Source organism: Cyanistes caeruleus, chromosome 3 (assembly GCF_971803275.1).
Source record: "Cyanistes caeruleus chromosome 3, bCyaCae1.hap1.1, whole genome shotgun sequence".
In the NCBI taxonomy this organism is placed as follows: Eukaryota; Metazoa; Chordata; class Aves; order Passeriformes; family Paridae; genus Cyanistes; species Cyanistes caeruleus.
Window position 1 is genome coordinate 113,447,625 of NC_141703.1, and position 15,784 is coordinate 113,463,408.

The 15,784-nt window shown below is 61.5% G+C and overlaps 1 protein-coding gene across 1 annotated transcript in view; it reads left to right on the plus strand.

Annotated features, from left to right (window-relative positions):
* The window catches only part of ARHGEF17 (Rho guanine nucleotide exchange factor 17), a 31,748-nt gene extending 15,973 nt beyond the window's left edge, over positions 1 to 15,775 (plus strand). The window contains exons 2-21 of the mRNA XM_086883651.1: positions 4,631 to 4,708; positions 6,902 to 7,084; positions 7,468 to 7,584; positions 7,859 to 7,951; positions 8,330 to 8,506; positions 8,770 to 8,820; positions 9,325 to 9,434; positions 9,544 to 9,629; positions 9,736 to 9,854; positions 10,096 to 10,309; positions 10,421 to 10,494; positions 10,617 to 10,810; positions 10,892 to 11,142; positions 11,476 to 11,722; positions 11,803 to 11,889; positions 11,975 to 12,042; positions 12,338 to 12,486; positions 12,574 to 12,748; positions 13,368 to 13,610; positions 14,335 to 15,775. Of these exons, the coding sequence (XP_086739777.1) occupies positions 4,631 to 4,708; positions 6,902 to 7,084; positions 7,468 to 7,584; positions 7,859 to 7,951; positions 8,330 to 8,506; positions 8,770 to 8,820; positions 9,325 to 9,434; positions 9,544 to 9,629; positions 9,736 to 9,854; positions 10,096 to 10,309; positions 10,421 to 10,494; positions 10,617 to 10,810; positions 10,892 to 11,142; positions 11,476 to 11,722; positions 11,803 to 11,889; positions 11,975 to 12,042; positions 12,338 to 12,486; positions 12,574 to 12,748; positions 13,368 to 13,610; positions 14,335 to 14,525 (2,907 nt within the window). The 3' untranslated portion in view covers positions 14,526 to 15,775. The remainder of the gene's footprint in view (positions 1 to 4,630; positions 4,709 to 6,901; positions 7,085 to 7,467; positions 7,585 to 7,858; positions 7,952 to 8,329; positions 8,507 to 8,769; positions 8,821 to 9,324; positions 9,435 to 9,543; positions 9,630 to 9,735; positions 9,855 to 10,095; positions 10,310 to 10,420; positions 10,495 to 10,616; positions 10,811 to 10,891; positions 11,143 to 11,475; positions 11,723 to 11,802; positions 11,890 to 11,974; positions 12,043 to 12,337; positions 12,487 to 12,573; positions 12,749 to 13,367; positions 13,611 to 14,334) is intronic.
* Positions 15,776 to 15,784: the final 9 nt, after the last annotated feature.

Here is a 15,784-nt window from a genome sequence, read left to right on the forward strand (position 1 = left end):
GAGGAATGGGATTGGGATTGGGATTGGGATTGCCAGAGGAGCAGGATTGGGATTGGGATTGGGATTGGGATTGCCAGAGGAGTGGGATTGGGATTGGGATTGCCGGAGGAGTGGGATTGGGATTGGGATTGGGATTGCCAGAGGAGCAGGATTGGGATTGCCAGAGGAACGGGATTGGGATTGGGATTGCCGGAGGAGTGGGGTTGGGATTGCCAGAGGAATGGGATTGGGATTGCTGGAGGACTGGGATTGGGATTGCAAACCAGAGAGACTGGGCATTGCAATAGGGTTGGACCCAGGTTTGCATCCCTGTTAGGTGCAGGATTGCAAAAGGAATGGGATTGGGATCGTGACCCAGACAGATCTGGGGTTACAGCCCAAACGGGTCCAAAACTGCATCCCAGGTGGGTCCAGGATTCCAACGGGAGTGGTTCTGGGATTGCAGCCCAAATGGATCTGGCATTGCCACGCAGATGGACCCAGGTTTGCTTCCCTGTTGGGTCTGAGATTGCAACAGGAATGGTGTTGGGATTGTGAAAGGAATGGGATTGGGATTGCAGCAAAAATGGATTTGGGATTGCAATGCGGCTGGACCCAGGTTTGAATCCTTGCTGGGCCTGTGACTGCAACCCAAATGGTTCTGGAACTGCAAAGGAATGGGATTGGGATTACAGCTAGATGGGTCTGGGATTGGAACCCAAAAGGGCCCAGATCCCAACACAGATGGGGCCCAGGATGGCAAATAAGCGGGTCTGGGATTGCAACCCAGAGTGCTGCAGCCCAGTTGGGGCCTGGATTTGCTGTCCAGGTGGGTTTGGGATTGCAACCCAAAATCACCCAGGATTGCAAATGGAAGGGTCTGGAACTGGAATCTGGATGGATTTAGATTAGCAACCCATTTTCTTCTGGGATTGGAACCCAAACAGATCTGGTATTGTAACAGAAATTATTCTGGGATTGGAACCCAAATAAAACAGGGATTGCAACAGAGGCATGTTTGCAATAGGATTCTAGCAGAGCCCAGGATTTTATCCCTGATGGATCCCAGATTGCAATGCAGATATGCCCAGGATTGCAAGTGAGGTGGGTTTGGGATTGCAGACCAAATGTGTCTGGGATTACCACCAGAATGAATCTGGATTGGAGCTCAGAATAGCCCAGGGTTTCAATCCAGATGGCTCTGGGATTGCAATGCAGGTGGATCCAAGCTTGCAGCAAATCTGGTTCTAGGATGGCAGCCTAAAGGAATCTGAGATTACAGCAGAAATGGGTCTGGGATTGGATCCCAGAAGAGCTCAGGACTGCAACCCAAACAGATCTGGGATTGCAAACCAAACAAACGCAGCATTCCAACAGCTGGGATGAGCAGGGCTCTACAGGAGCTGCTGCCTTGAGAACAGCCTCGTTACCTGGCTGCAATTAGCTGTCCCTCCTCCCTGACCCCTGGGCGCGCTGGCAGCTGCTGCAGCTCTCATGACATGCCCCGAGTGGTCCGTCCTCTGCCGCGCACCCTTCCCGGCCTGGGCTGCTCACCGTCCTCATCTCCAAGAGGAAATTTACTGGCTGCAACGGGAGGATGCAGCCCTGCTGCACGCCGTTGCTGTGGAAACGGGGTGAGCGGCTAATTAGATTTAATTAAGGGAGCAGGAGGGGAGCGTTACAAGCAGATCTGGGCAGGATGCATCACCCGGCCAGCAGGGATGTGGGTGCTGAGGTGACGATGCCCTGGGGGAAAGGGGGTGCGCCTCAGTTTCCCTGTCTGCAAGGTCAGGGAGGGGGATATTCACAGGGATGGAGTCCCTGAGGGTGCCGAGCGCCCCAGCATCACCCGTGCGTCCCCCTCCCCAAAAGTCACGGGCCCCAAAAAGCACCAGCTCCCCCCACCCCACCCCCAGCATCCTCCCTGGGAAAAGCCTTTCCAGCAGCATCCCTCGGCGGGATCCGGCCCTGCCCTGCGTGTTGTGTGGGCACGGCTGTGCCTGCCGCGCTGCCACCGCTGTCCGTGCCCGGGCAGCTCCGGGGGCCGGGGTCCCTGGCGTGGCCACGGACGCAGGCGCAGCCTCGCACCCCGCAGCCGCTCTGCGGGAGGGCTTTCCTTCCATCCATCCATCCATCCATCCCCGTACTTCCACATCCACAGCGAACCCCGGCGATATAAATAGCGCCTCGCTTTTATTCCCCTCCCCGCCGCATCCCGGCGCAGCGTTCCTGCTGGGGCGGACACCTGGGGATAGAGACGGAGAGATAGAGAGGGGATTGATTTCTGCGCGATTCCTTGGGCCGCGTGGGACGGACCGACCCCCGGGACCCGCATGCTGCAGATGGTGAGGACTCTGGCGCAGTTCACCATCGCGCTGGAGGACATGCGAGACATCGGGGACGGCATCGACGCGGCCTTCGCCACCTCCGGGCTCAGCGGGGCGGCCGAGGAGCTGCCGGAGAAGGGCTGCGGCAGCCGCGCTGGGAGCGAGGTGATGGCAAAAGGGGTCCCGGGGCCGGGGCGGGGGCGCCGGTGGGATGCGGGGGTGGGATGGGGGTGCACGGATGCGTCATGTTTGGACACGTGTGCAGAACCCGGCACCTGTGGGGTCCGCACCGCCATTGCCGTGGCAACGCTGCCTCCATCCTCATCCTCGGCTCCACACCCTCCGGGCTTCTCTGGATTGCGGGGAGCGGGGGTGCTCCCGCCCGGAGGGGGTGATGGGGGGCCGGAGCCATCGCTGCCACCGCCCCCCCGGTGCTGATTTACACCGCGGAGGCGTCGGCTGGGGGGAAATACCCCGATCCCGTGGCGGCAGGGGCTGATCCCCAGCGTGCTGAGCATCTCGGGGGATGCAGGATGAGGCCGGGGTGAGGCGGGGGCGTCCCCGGGATGAGCAGATGGAGGCTGAAGCATCGTCAGCCCCCCAGCGGGAATGCAGTGGGGCACGTCCTGCCTTTGCCCTGCTGGGACGGTGCCTTACACCCAGCTCCTGCTCATCCCAGTGGGAATTTGTCCCTGCCGGTGTAATACAGTGGAAAAAATCCCCCTGCCAAGAGCTGGGCCTCGTCCTGCGTCTCCCCACTGCTGCAAACCCCCAGCTGCTGGTGCAGCCTGTGGTGCTGAGCCTGCTCAGCTCCTGGGTCCGACCCCTTGCTCCGGCCCTGAGCCGGGACGGCTCCAGGAGAAGACAGGAGCAGCAGGGAGCCACAGGCTGGGTGAGGGTTGGGGAAACTGAGGCAGCTCGGGGCATCGGATTCCCCTAAGCTCCCTCCTCCAGTGAGCGCCCGTCCGTCCTTAATTACAGCAAATTAATCCGGCAGTGAGAGCGTTCGTAAGCCTTCTAACCAAGTGGGGAGGTCTCAGCTGGTGTCCCCGAGGGCTCCAGTGCTTCCTGATTCCTGGAGAGACTCGGACCCGTCGCCAATATTTGGCTCTAGACGAGAGTTTCCTCCGTGCTTGGTTCCATCACAGCCTGGTGGGGAGCAGGGAAACTGAGGCACAGCTCTCTCCTAGAGCACGGAGCAGGGTCTGGCCAGGGTCCCTCTCCATTGCTCCCTGGGGACCGCGAGGGGCACGGTGGTCTCTCTCTGTGTTGAGGGTGGTCACACTCCTTCCTGTGGCTGCAGAGCAGCTTCACAGCTCATTGTGTCCCCACTGGGGAAAGGGCACAGCCCCGTGTGTCCAGGGGACAGGGGCTCGTCCCACGAGACTGAGGACATCTGGGGTGTCTCACATCCAGGGTCTCTGGAGATTCTGCAGATGCAAAACTTTAGGGGTGTCCGTGCACCCAGGGCACTTGGAGCATCTCTGCACCAAAAGCTTTTGGGATATCTCTGCACCTGGAGTCTCTCGGGGCACCTTCACATGCAAAACCTTTGGGGTGTCTCTGCACCCCGAATCTCTGGAGTGTATCCAAACACAAAACTCCTGGGGGATCTTCACCGCACCTCTGGAGCATTTCTGCATCCAAAACTTTCGAGGCCCAGGGCCCTTGGGGCATCTCTCACCGGAATCTCTTGGGGTGTCTCACACCCAGCAGCCTCGAAGCGTTTCACACCCAGAGCTTCTGGGGTGTCTCTGCACTCAGAGCCTTTGGAACATCTCACACCCAGAACTTTTGGGGTGTCTCATGCCCTGGTCTCTCGAGCGTCGGGCCCCCAGGTTGGGCTGCAGGGAGTGCACACGAGAGGGGTCCCTGAGCCCCACAGCCAAGAAGACCCCGACCCATCTGCTTCCCAAGGCCTGCGGCCCATCCCACACCGCCACCCCATTAATCCGCCTGCCGTGGGGCCACAGCCCAGCCCCAGGGTGCCCGGGATGCTGGGCGGGAGGCGAATTCCTGCGGGTCCGCTCGGAGCGGAGCCGCTGGAGAGCCAGAGGGCTCCGGGACCGACCCATGTAGGGCTGTGAGCTCCAGGGCGGGCTCCTGACGCGGCTCGGAGGAAACCAGGCGTCTGTGCGCTCGGTGTCATGTACTTCCTAATCCTCCCGGATTCCTCCATCGGGGTGGAGAGGCAGCGCAGGGGAGCTGGACGCCAGCCGGGCTCCTCCGGTGCTGAGCCTCCCCAGCCGGCCCCGACCCCCGGCACGCAGCTCGCCCGCCCCGCCTCACCCCCAAACACCCGTGTGTCTTTCCCCCCCGGGCAGGACATGAGGAAACACGTCATCATGACCCTGCTGGACACCGAGCAGTCCTACGTGGAGTCCCTGCGCACCTTGATGCAGGTAAGGCGGCGGGGCCGGGGTGTGACACCCCAAAGCAGGCGCGGGGTCACCGCGGTCCCCCCAGCGAGGAGCCCGGGCTGCGGCACCGGGACCTGTGTGGCAGCGGGGCGGATTGGGGCTGACAGGGGGATGTGGGGGGCGGCAGGAGCAGCAGTGGGAGCGCTGTGGCAGCAGCGTCAAGGAGGGGGTGTGGGAGTGACCTCCGTCCCCAACGCGAGCCCGTGACATTCCCCATGTGCCGTCACCTGGCAGGTATCGTGTCCCCAAGTCTCTTGCCTTCCAAAAGCTGTTCCTCGTGTTGCACCCCGTCTCCTGATGGCCCTGCCATGATGGGGGACCCCTGAAATCCCCTGTTCCCTCGTGCCCCCGTTTCCTGCTCGGATCATCACCTGCAGACCTGAGCCAAAGGTTTTTCTCAGGCTTTTTTGCCGAGCTGGTTCCAGCGCCCCTGGAGCAGCCTGGCCGGAGGGTCCGTCCCACGTTTCAGATGTTAATGAAGGTGTTTCAGCAGGTTAATGGTGGTCAACGCCCTGGAGACATCACCTGGCCGAGGTGGTGCTGTCCGACCACATCCCTGCCGGGGGTGGGGGGAACACTCCAAAAACTCCGAGCTCTGCAGAAGCGGTGCCTCTGGGGGCTCTGTGACAGTCCCCAGGGGCATGGGACACTCCGTCCCAGCGCTGTCATGGGCTCTTCCCATAAATCCCCCACAGGGATACCCCCGTGGTGGACACAGATGTGCTGCAGGGGGGAAGGACCCACCGGCTGCTGCCAGTGCAGACCTTGGCTTAGAGGGGCAGGAGGATCTGGGGCTGATTTCGGGGAGAGCTGTACAGGGATTGGGGTTGGGGGGCGTCCCTGCTGGACGAGAGAGAGCCTGTCCCGTGGTCTGTGCCATTCCGTGGTCTGTGCCCTCCGTCCTGAGGTGGCAGGGACACGGGTGGGAGCCACAGGGTGTTAATTCCTGAGCTCTCATCCACGGGACCTGTCTGGACACAGTGCCACCAGAGGGGACCTGGCTTTCTGGCAGGGATCACAGGGCTCCAGCTGTCCCCTGAGGGACGAGGTGCTCAGATCCTTGACATGGCTTGGTGGCTCATAGCCTGGTGGCTCCCAAGGACAAGGACCACCCTGGAGCATCATCCTCCAGCCAAGCCAGATGGTGCCTGGGCAAGCCCTGCCTGCTGTCCCCGTGTGCTGCAGCAAGGGCTGTGTCCCTGCTCTTCTCCCCCATGTGGGAAGCACGGGATGCATGGCACAGTCCATCCCAACTCCTGCTGGAGGTGCTGGACATGATAGGGCAGGTGAAGTGGGTTAGGAGCCTCGGGAAGTGTTTGGTCCTTCTAACTTGGGTTTCCATGAGATATCTAGCATCAGCTTGAGGAACCTGATCTTTGGGGGATGACTCCTTTACCAGCTTGGCTGGAGAAGTCTAAAGCCACTGGAGGTGGATCCTGTCCTCATTGCTCAGCCCCAAGGTCCTCCACACATCCCGAAAGCCACCAGGTGCTGCCTGTGCTACCCTGTACTGGTCAGACTGAGGGGATGGCAAGGTTGGGGAAGACCTTCCACGTCCTGCTGCATCCCCTGCAAATCCCTCCCTCCTGTTCCAGGGGCACTGCTCCACTCTGCAGCTCTGCCCCACGGATCGAGGAAAGGGGTTTCATAGCACAGCCACCCACCCAGCCTTGCTGAGGATCTGCTGGCCCTGAGTATTGCTCGTTGGCCACTCTGTGGTGGTCCAGGGCATGATCCAGGTGGATGCATCCTGCTAGTCCAGCCCCACCTGGTTCCAAAATCCCTAAATCCCACCAGGAACACACCGGCATTTGGATCCTGGGGTCATGTTGCTGCGATTTCCAAGCTAGGTCGGGCAGATGGAGGTGATGAAGGCTCATGACAGCAAAGATGGCTCTTAAGGGACGGAGGATCTTGGGCTGTGCAGGTTCCTTGTGCAGACCTGTCCCCCTCTCCACACAGCTGTGGGGTTCACTGAGTGGGATGGGACCCAGGGAGGCTGGGTTGCAAAACCTGACCGTTCCTGCTGGTGGGTCCCACAACCCAGCATCCCCTGGAGGAACCCCCTGCTGCGGGATGCCATCCATCCCCATATTTACATGGGCTGAGAGACCCAAACTGGCTGGGGAGGGAGAGGAAACCTCCACGGATCCGGGTGCCTCCGCTTGCCCGCAGGGTTACATGAAGCCGCTGAAGCAGCCGGAGAACTCCCTGCTGTGCGACCCTTCGCTGGTGGACGAGATCTTCGACCAGATCCCTGAGCTGCTGGAGCACCACGAGCAGTTCCTGGAGCAGATCCACGACTGTGTGCAGAACTGGCACGAGAAGCAGAAAGTGGGCGACCTCCTGGTGCAGTCGGTAGGTCCCGGCAGAGCAATTCCCCCCGGGAATGCGGGTGTGCCCGCTCCTGGGCCCTGGGCCCAGAGCAGAGGTTTTGGAGCAGGAGGCAGGGCAGTGATGAAAGGATGGGCCAGGCAGGCCTGGGATGGAGGGCAGGAGACGATCTCCAGGCCTGCTGTCTGCTTAGCATAAGGGTGGGAGCTGCTGCTCCCGGCTGGCTCTGCAGCTCCGCGTTTCTGCCTCGGGAGCACAAACGTCAGGGCTGAAAAATCGAGGTGGGAGGACAGCGGGTGAGCCCTCCCTGCGCCAGCCCAGAGCCAGGGTTAACCCTTGGGGCAGCCTCTTCCAGGCTCTCCCAGTATGTCCATGATCCCTGCTGGATCCCTGTTTTTCCCTCCCAGTTCTCCAAGGATGTGCTGGTGAACATCTACTCTGCCTACATTGATAACTTCCTCAACGCCAAGGATGCCGTCAGGATTGCCAAGGAAGCCCGGCCGGCTTTCATGAAGTTCCTGGAGGTGGGTGCTGGGTCCTGTCTCCAGAGATCCTGGCCATGATCTAGAGCCAGGCAGGATGGGAGTTAACGGGAATAAATTTATTGCCAGACTGGGAATTTCCCCCCCACCTTCTTGGCTTTGTTGCAAAGAGGTTCAGTTGGGATGAACCAGAATCACTCTGGATGGTGCGGAAGTGACCCCAAAACAAAATGAGTGATCCTGGCTTAGTGGGAGGCAGTGTCCCTGCTGTGTCCCACCAAGGAGCCCATCCTTGTCCCTCATGGGTGTTTTGCAGCAAAGCATGCGGGAGAACAAGGAGAAGCAGGCCCTGTCCGACCTGATGATCAAGCCGGTGCAGAGGATCCCGCGATACGAGCTGCTGGTGAAGGTGGGTGACACCGGGGTGGCAGTGTCACACCAGCAGTGGGGGAGGCCACAGCTCCTCCTCGCCTCCACGCAGCTTTCAGGGCTCTTAGGTTTCTCCTGACCCCTTTTCCCACCTTTTGTCACAAAGCTGGTGTCCCCAGGTGTGCACATGGCTGTGGGATGGTCACCCTGAGGACAGTCACCCCACTGCAGTCCCCTTACCCTGAGCCTTTCTGCTGGACATTGCGCTGTCATTTTGGGACCAGTCCCATGGCCACCCCCTCCTTGGGGCTGGTTTCCATCCCCAGCAGCCAGAGCAGCATGGGACGGGCTCGGGCAATGACACTGCCAGTGTCCAGGCGTTGCCAGAGGTGACAGCCTGGCTCTGTCCCCACGGCAGGACCTGCTGAAGCACACGCCCGAGGACCACCCCGACCACCCTTTCCTCATCGACGCCCAGCGCAACATCAAGCAAGTGGCCGAGAGGATCAACAAGGGCATGAAGAGTGCGGAGGAGGTGGAGAGGAACGCCCGGATCGTGCAGGAGATTGAGTCCCACATTGAAGGGATGGAGGACGTACGTATGGGGGGCCTTGGAGGGGGCCACTCTTTCCTTCTGCACAAAATGTCCTCATCTCTGCTCTTTCTGGGTCACCCAAGGCTGGGTCACTTGTTTTCTCCTCCAGGCCCAGTTTTCCCCATTATTTGGCCTTGGTGGGCTCCTGGGGGCTTGGGAACGGACTGGGATCCCAATTCTGAGCTGGGGGATGCAGGGGCAGGGATGAAGGCCAAAAAACTCCCGCCATGGCTTCCCATCCATGGGTCTCCTTGTCCCCACAGCTCCAGGCTCCGCTCCGCAGGTTCCTGCGCCAGGAGATGGTCGTGGAAGTGGTAAGAGCAGGGTCCATGGGGCCATGGGACCACACGCTGGGTGAGCAGTGGGGGGCTGTGGGTTGTGGGGTGCCTGTGTGCCCATGGGAGACGATGGATGGATGATGGATGGATGGATGGATGGATGGATGGATGGATGGATGGATGGATGGATGGGTGGATGGATGATGGATGGATGATGGATGATGGATGATGGATGGATGGATGGATGGATGGATGGATGGATGGATGGATGGATGGATGATGGATGGATGATGGATGATGGATGATGGATGGATGGATGGATGGATGATGGATGGACAGACGGACAGATGGACGGACAGATGGATGGGTGGATGGATGGATGGATGGATGGATGGATGGATGGATGGATGATGGATGATAGATGGATGATGGATGGAAGAGCAAGGCAGAACGTGGAGAAGCTGAGGCAGGGCCCTCTCCCGGCACTGGCACAGAGGAGGGATGGTCATTAACCCCCTGGTGTCTCCCACTGCTCCACAGAAGGCGGTGGGTGGGAAGAAGGACCGCTCCTTCTTCCTCTTCACGGACCTGCTGGTGTGCACCACACTGAAGCGCAAGTCGGGCTCACTCCGCCGCAGCTCCATGAGCCTGTGAGTACCACCAGGCTTGGGGACACCCCTTGGCTGTCCCTGCCAGCTGGCCTGGCTTTTAGGGGCTGGGGCTGTGGGTGCAGCTCGGCCATCCCCCCCAAACTCCCAGGTACACGGCGGCCAGCGTGATCGACACCGCCAGCAAGTACAAACTGCTCTGGAAGCTGCCCCTGGAGGATGTGGACATCGTCAAAGGTCTGTCACTGCTTGTTGGAGTGTCCCATCTCACCCCAAAACCCATCGCTCCCCCTGGCTGGTAGTGCCAGGGAGGGAGGGGTTAACGCTGTGTCCCCCCACACAGGTGCCTCTCAAGCCACCAACAGAGAGAGCATCCAGAAGAGCATCAGCCGCCTGGATGAAGACCTCAACACGCTGGGGCAAGTCAGCAAGCTGTCAGAGACCCTCAGCTTCCCCCACCAGGTACGGGGCTGGCGGCCCTGGAGCTGTCCCCTGGTTGGATACGTTCCCAGTGGGACCACACGGGATGTCCTCAGCAAGAGAGGAGGGCTTGTGGAAGGGCTGGTGGCCATAAACATCCAGCCCTAAAGCCACAAAAGAGGTTGTGGCAGCCTCTGAAGGATGCCAGGGGATGGAGAGGGGGTTATCAAGCATGTGGCTTGTGGTGGTCTGTCCCTGAGAGTTGTGTTGTCCCCGTCCCAAGGGCCTGGATGACGTGATCAAGGACCTGATGGCTGCCATCCACCGGGAGCTGTCGGAGAAGCAATCCCTGTCCTTCAGCATGGCCTTCCCCCCCAACAAGGTGGAGCTCAGCACCACCAAAGCTGACGGCACCGAGTCCTTCATCTTCGAGTTCCCCAACCCTGACGCCCGGCTCGGCTTCGAGCAAGCCTTCGAGGACGCCAAGAAAAAGCTGGGTAACAGCAGGGAGGGGGGAGGTGGATGTGGTGGTGGGCTTGGCATCCCCCCCCAACCCTGCAGACCCCTTTGCTCCATCACTTCTTCATCCCCCAACCTGATTTTCCCAGCTTCCAGCAAGAACTGCCTGGACCCGGAGTTCCTCAAAGCCATCCCCATCATGAAGACGCGGAGTGGGATGCAGGTACTCCAAAGTCTGGGTTCAAGCATCCCACAGGTCCTCCCCATCCCAGGGATGGCATCCTGTCACCACACAGCTCCTTCATCGGTCCTGAATAACCAACCCAGTCTTCTGCTCCCTTGCAGTTCTCCTGCGCTTCTCCCAGCCACGGCAGCCCGGAGAGCTCGCACGAGGTTTGGGTTTGCAACAGCGACGGCTACGTGGGGCAGGTGTGCCTGCTGAGCATCCGCAAGGAGCCCACGGTGGAGGCCTGCATCGCCGTCTGCTCCGCCAGGATCCTCTGCATCGCCTCCGTGCCCGGCCTCAAGCGCACCTATAGGTAGGACACTCCCCGGCCCCGCGGAGCCGGCGGGCGCGGGGCGATGCTGGAGCTGCTTCTCTCCCCTCCCGGCGGCGGCAGGGAGCGCTCGGAGCCGCTGGGCAGCCCCTCGGCGGAGCTGGGCCCGGCACAGCCGGAGGACGCGGGGCCGCAGCCGTGCCTGCACATCTCCATCTCGGGCTCGTCGCTGGAGCTCTCGGAGCCCGTGGACGGCGGCAACAGGGAGCTGGTGCCCTTCGACAGCGATGACACGGATGACGAGTCCTCGCCCAGCCCCTCTGGGACGCTGCAGAGCCAAGCCAGCCACTCCACCATCTCCTCCAGCTTCGGCAGTGAGTCCTCCCTGGCCCCTGCCTAGGGAGAAATACACCTTTTTGCCCCAAAAGTACAGGCAGCTCCGTTGTTTTGGCCTCTCTGCCTTGTTTTCTTCGGGGGAATCTGCAGGTGGAGGCTTTTGAGCCTGGGAAAAGAGATGTTGAGAAGCATCAGCTCAACAGTGTGGTGCTGTGATGGGGGGGGCCTTTGGGTGAAAGCTCATGGGTTTTGGGGCTCAGCATCCCTGTGCCGTCTCCTGGCCTTGACATCACCCTTGGCCTCTTCCCATGACTTTGGAGGGTGTTGCATGGTCGTGGTCTGACCCCTTCCTTCGTCCTCCTCCTCCACAGATGAAGAGATCCCGAGCTGCAAGGAGGCAACAGTGGAGACGACGAGCTCGGAGGAAGAGCAGGAGCCTGGTTTCATGCCCATCACCGGCACCTATGGGCAGAACCGGCACGGCGAGAGCCCCACGGACGGGCGGGCCCTGCGCCGCTCCAGCCGCGGCTCCTTCACCCGCGGCAGCCTCGAGGACCTCCTCAGCCTTGACCCCGAAGCCCATCAGAGCTCCATGTGGCTGGGCACCGAGGATGGCTGGTACGTCCCTGGAGTGGGAATTCCTACACGGGAAGGACGCCAGTTCTGGGGGAGCCTCAATCTTTGCTCTCCTCCTGCAGCATCCACGTGTACCAGTCCTCGGACAACATCCGGAACAGGAAGAACAGCATGAAGATGCAACACGCTGCCGCCGTCATGTGCATCCTGTAAGTGGGGAAGGGGGATTTTCAGCTCTGGGAGGGGTGGAGCGGGGTTCTGCAGCTGGATGTCAGAAGTGGTTTGTCCCCACAGGTACCTGGATAACCAGGTTTTTGTGTCGTTGGCCAACGGGGAGCTTGTTGTGTACCAGCGGGAAGCAGGTGAGGTCTGATTTGGGACATCCCCCTGGGGTGGGATGCTCAGGGTGGCTTCCCTGCTTCCATGGGAAGGGACATCCCTGCAGGGATGCTGGAGACACCAAACTCAGTGGCAGGTGGAGGTGGGCATCCTTCTGCTGGTCCCTGCCTGCCGCTGGAACCCCATGGTGGCATCAGTTTGTTCCCTCTGAGGGGTGACCTGGAGAAAGTTGTCTTCAGCCACCCATTGTCCGTATCGAGCTGGACTCATTTTTTGGGAATGCTTTAACTCCCCACCCCACTCTCCCCACCTTCTCAGGCCGCTTCTGGGACCCCCAAAACTCCAAGTCCCTGTCCCTGGGCTCACCGGGGAGCCCCATCACCAAGATGGTGGCGGTGGCAGGGAAGCTGTGGTGCGGCTGCCAAAACCGAGTCATCATCCTCAACACCGCCACGCTGGCGCAGGAGGTAGCGTGGGCGGCGGCGGGAGGGCGCGGCGGGCGGCGAGGCGCCGGTGGCATCACCGCGACACCGCCCTGGCTCTGTCCCCCGCAGCACACGCTCCAGGTGGGGCAGGACGGCGGGCGCAGCGTCACCTGCATGGTGAGCGCCGGCAGCGGCGTGTGGGTCGCTCTGCAGGGCAGCGCCCAGGTCCGGCTGTACCACGCCACCACCTACGAGCAGCTGGCGGAGGCGGACATCACCCCGCCGGTGCACAAGATGCTCGCCGGTAAGTGCCGCCCGTGACGCAGCTCCAGTGGGTGCCAGTACCCCTGGGAAATTCCCTGAGGCATCCCATGATGGGAGATTTTGGAGTTTGGGGAAGGAAATAACGAGTCCCTGCGCTCGTGTTCGGCAGCTGTGTAATCCCGCATGGAAACAGGGCAGCCCCTGGGGAAATGGGTAATTCCATGTTGGAGCAGGGCGGAAATCCCTTAATCACAGAAACATGGAATCTCAGAATGGTTTTGGTTGGAAGAGACCTTAAAGATCACCTAATTCCAACCCCCTGCTGAGGGCAGGGACACCTTCCACTATCCCAGGTGGCTCCAAGCCCTGTCCAGCCTGGCCTTGGACATTTCCAGGGATCCAGGGGCAGCCGCAGCTGCTCTGGACACCCTGTGCCAGGGCCTGCCCACCCTGTCAGGGAACAATTCCTCCCCAATATCCCATCCATCCCTGCCCTCTGGGAAGCCATTTCCCCTTGTCCTACCAGTCCAATCTAATGCCACCAGCCAGGGGGGTTGTCAGGTCCCTTCCCCACATCCCATGTGCCGCAGATACCCGCGGGAATGGGTCCCTGTGGGCGTGGGGCTGGACAAGGCACTGACGGGTGGGATGCTCGGCAGGCTCGGATGCCATTATCCGGCAGCACAAGGCCGCCTGCCTGCGGATCACGGCCCTCCTGGTGTGCAAGGACCTGCTGTGGATCGGGACCAGCGCCGGCGTGGTGCTGACCCTGTCGGTGTCGGCCAAGGCAGCCCCCACGCTGGTGGGGCTGTCCCAGGGTCACACCGGCCACGTGCGCTTCCTCACGGCCATCGAGCTGCCTGACGGCTTGGATGTGCTCTTCCCGCTGCCCAGGGACACGGGTAGGTGGGATGAGTGGCACGTCCCAGTCACGGCACCTTCCAGGAGCTCGTGGGGCTGGGAATGCTGGAGAGGATGATCAGGAGTAGCCTTGAAACAGAGTGGGAGGCCCCGTTCCCTTCTTCCCTTGTTAAAATCCAGGGTGGAAAACTGGCAGTGGAGGGTGGGGGAAAGTCGGTGCTAAACTTCCCTCTTCCCAAGCATGAGCAAGCCCGGAATTCCCAGGGACACCCAAATTCCCACGGTGCCACCCAGCCCAGCTCTGAGGCGGTAGCAGTTCTGAAGGGGGGAGCTCATAAGGGTCATGGGGGCCAGTTTGGGGTGGGAGGAGGATTTTGGGGCCAGGATGGGGTGCCTGGGAAAGTGGCAGAGGGTTGATGGTGGGGTGCTGCAGGTGAGTGCTGCAGGTGAGTGCTGCAGGTGATGTGATGCAGGGGAGGTGCTGCAGGTGGGTCCTGCAGGTGGGTGCTGCAGGGGAGGTGCTGCAGGGGAGGTGCTGCAGGTGGGTGCTCCAGGTGAGGTGCTGCAGGGGCGGTGATGCAGGGGAGGTGCTGCAGGTGGGTGCTGCAGGGGAGGTGCTGCAGGTGGGTGCTGCAGGGGAGGTGCTGCAGGGGAGGTGCTGCAGGTGGGTCCTGCAGGGGCGGTGATGCAGGGAGTGCTGTCGGGGTCCAGCAGAGAGAGTTGCAGGTACACAGGTGACCGCATCTGGGGTTCTGCGCTCGGCAGGGGCCGAGAAGCCGAGCGAGGCCGAGAAAAGAGACCCGTCCCGGCCGCGTGGCCCCGGCCTGGCGCTGTCCAAGCCCAAGATGTTGGTGATCAGCGGCGGGGACGGCTACGAGGATTTCCGGCTGACCAGCAGCAGCGAGACCGTGGGCCGGGACGACAGCACCAACCACCTCCTCCTCTGGAGAGCGTGACCAGCCGCGGCCAGGAAAGGGGGTGCTGGCCCCCCTGTGTGCAGAGGGGGGGTCCCGGCCCCCTCCCCACCGCCCCCCGCCCCAGCACCTCTCATCTCCAACCCGGCTGCTCTCTGTGTGCTCGGGGTTGGGGGGGATGAGCCCCGCTCCCCCCGCCGTCCCCCCGGCCGCCGCACTGGACTCGGGGGGGGACACACAGCGCTTCGGGGGCCTCCAGAAGAAGGGGAGGGGGCGGGGGTTTGCTTGGGAAGGCGCGGAGGAGGAGGAGGAGGAGGAGGAGGAGGAAGAGGAGGAGGAGGACGTTACCGAGCATCCCTGGGGACCGGCCGGGGGATGCCCGACAGCCAGGAACCTGCCTTGCTCTCCGGTTTTGTGTGTGCCTGCTTCACGGGGCGGGGGGGGCCCGGCCCTGCCACCCCCCCCGGCCCCCGGGACCCCCGGCCACGCCGCGGGACCACCCCAGGGACAATCCGCCCGCGGTGTCCCCCCGGCCCGGGCCTCCCGCTAACCCGCTCGCTCCATCGCCAGCACCCAGACAGCTCTGTTCGTTTGTTCGTTTGTTTTAAATATATATATATATATTATATATATATAAACATCCTTATTTATTTGAGGGTTTGCGGGGGTCAGGGGTATCATCACCGCACCGCCAGTCCCTGCTCTCCGGAGCTGAGGGGGTTAAAACTTCCCGGTTCTTCGTCCCGAGGGAGAGCCTGACCCCGCTGGTGGAAGGGGGGGAAGCCGATGGAGGGGAGGAGGGAAGGAAATTTGGGTCCCCCCTCCTTCTCTGTGATTCCCAGTGGGATTTCGCAGCCTGGGAAGTGGGATGAAGGCACCGCTGCCGTTTGAAGCATCTCTGGAGGAGAAGAATCATCCTCGCATTCCCTGCCAGACACCAGGGGCTGTCCCCCCACCCTTTAAAGTGGGGTGACAGTGTGGGGGACCCTAGAAATGAGACTGTGCCTCCCCCATTTGCCCTTTTTTCGCCATTTTCCTGCTTTCACCCCAGGATCCAGGCGAGATCAGTGCTCCCAGAATGGGACACCCTGTTTGTCCCCATGGGAGACGTGACAAGCGTGGTGGCAGGGATGAATCAGGGTGTCCCCAATCCCACACAGCTGGGTGAGTGACAGGAATGCTGCCATCCCACATGGAGCCATCCGTCTGTCCGTCAGCGGGGTGAGTGGGTGTGTGCTATAATTGGGATGATGAGGATATTTTGGGAAAGGGGAGGGGGGGTGGATTTCGGTCACTTGGGG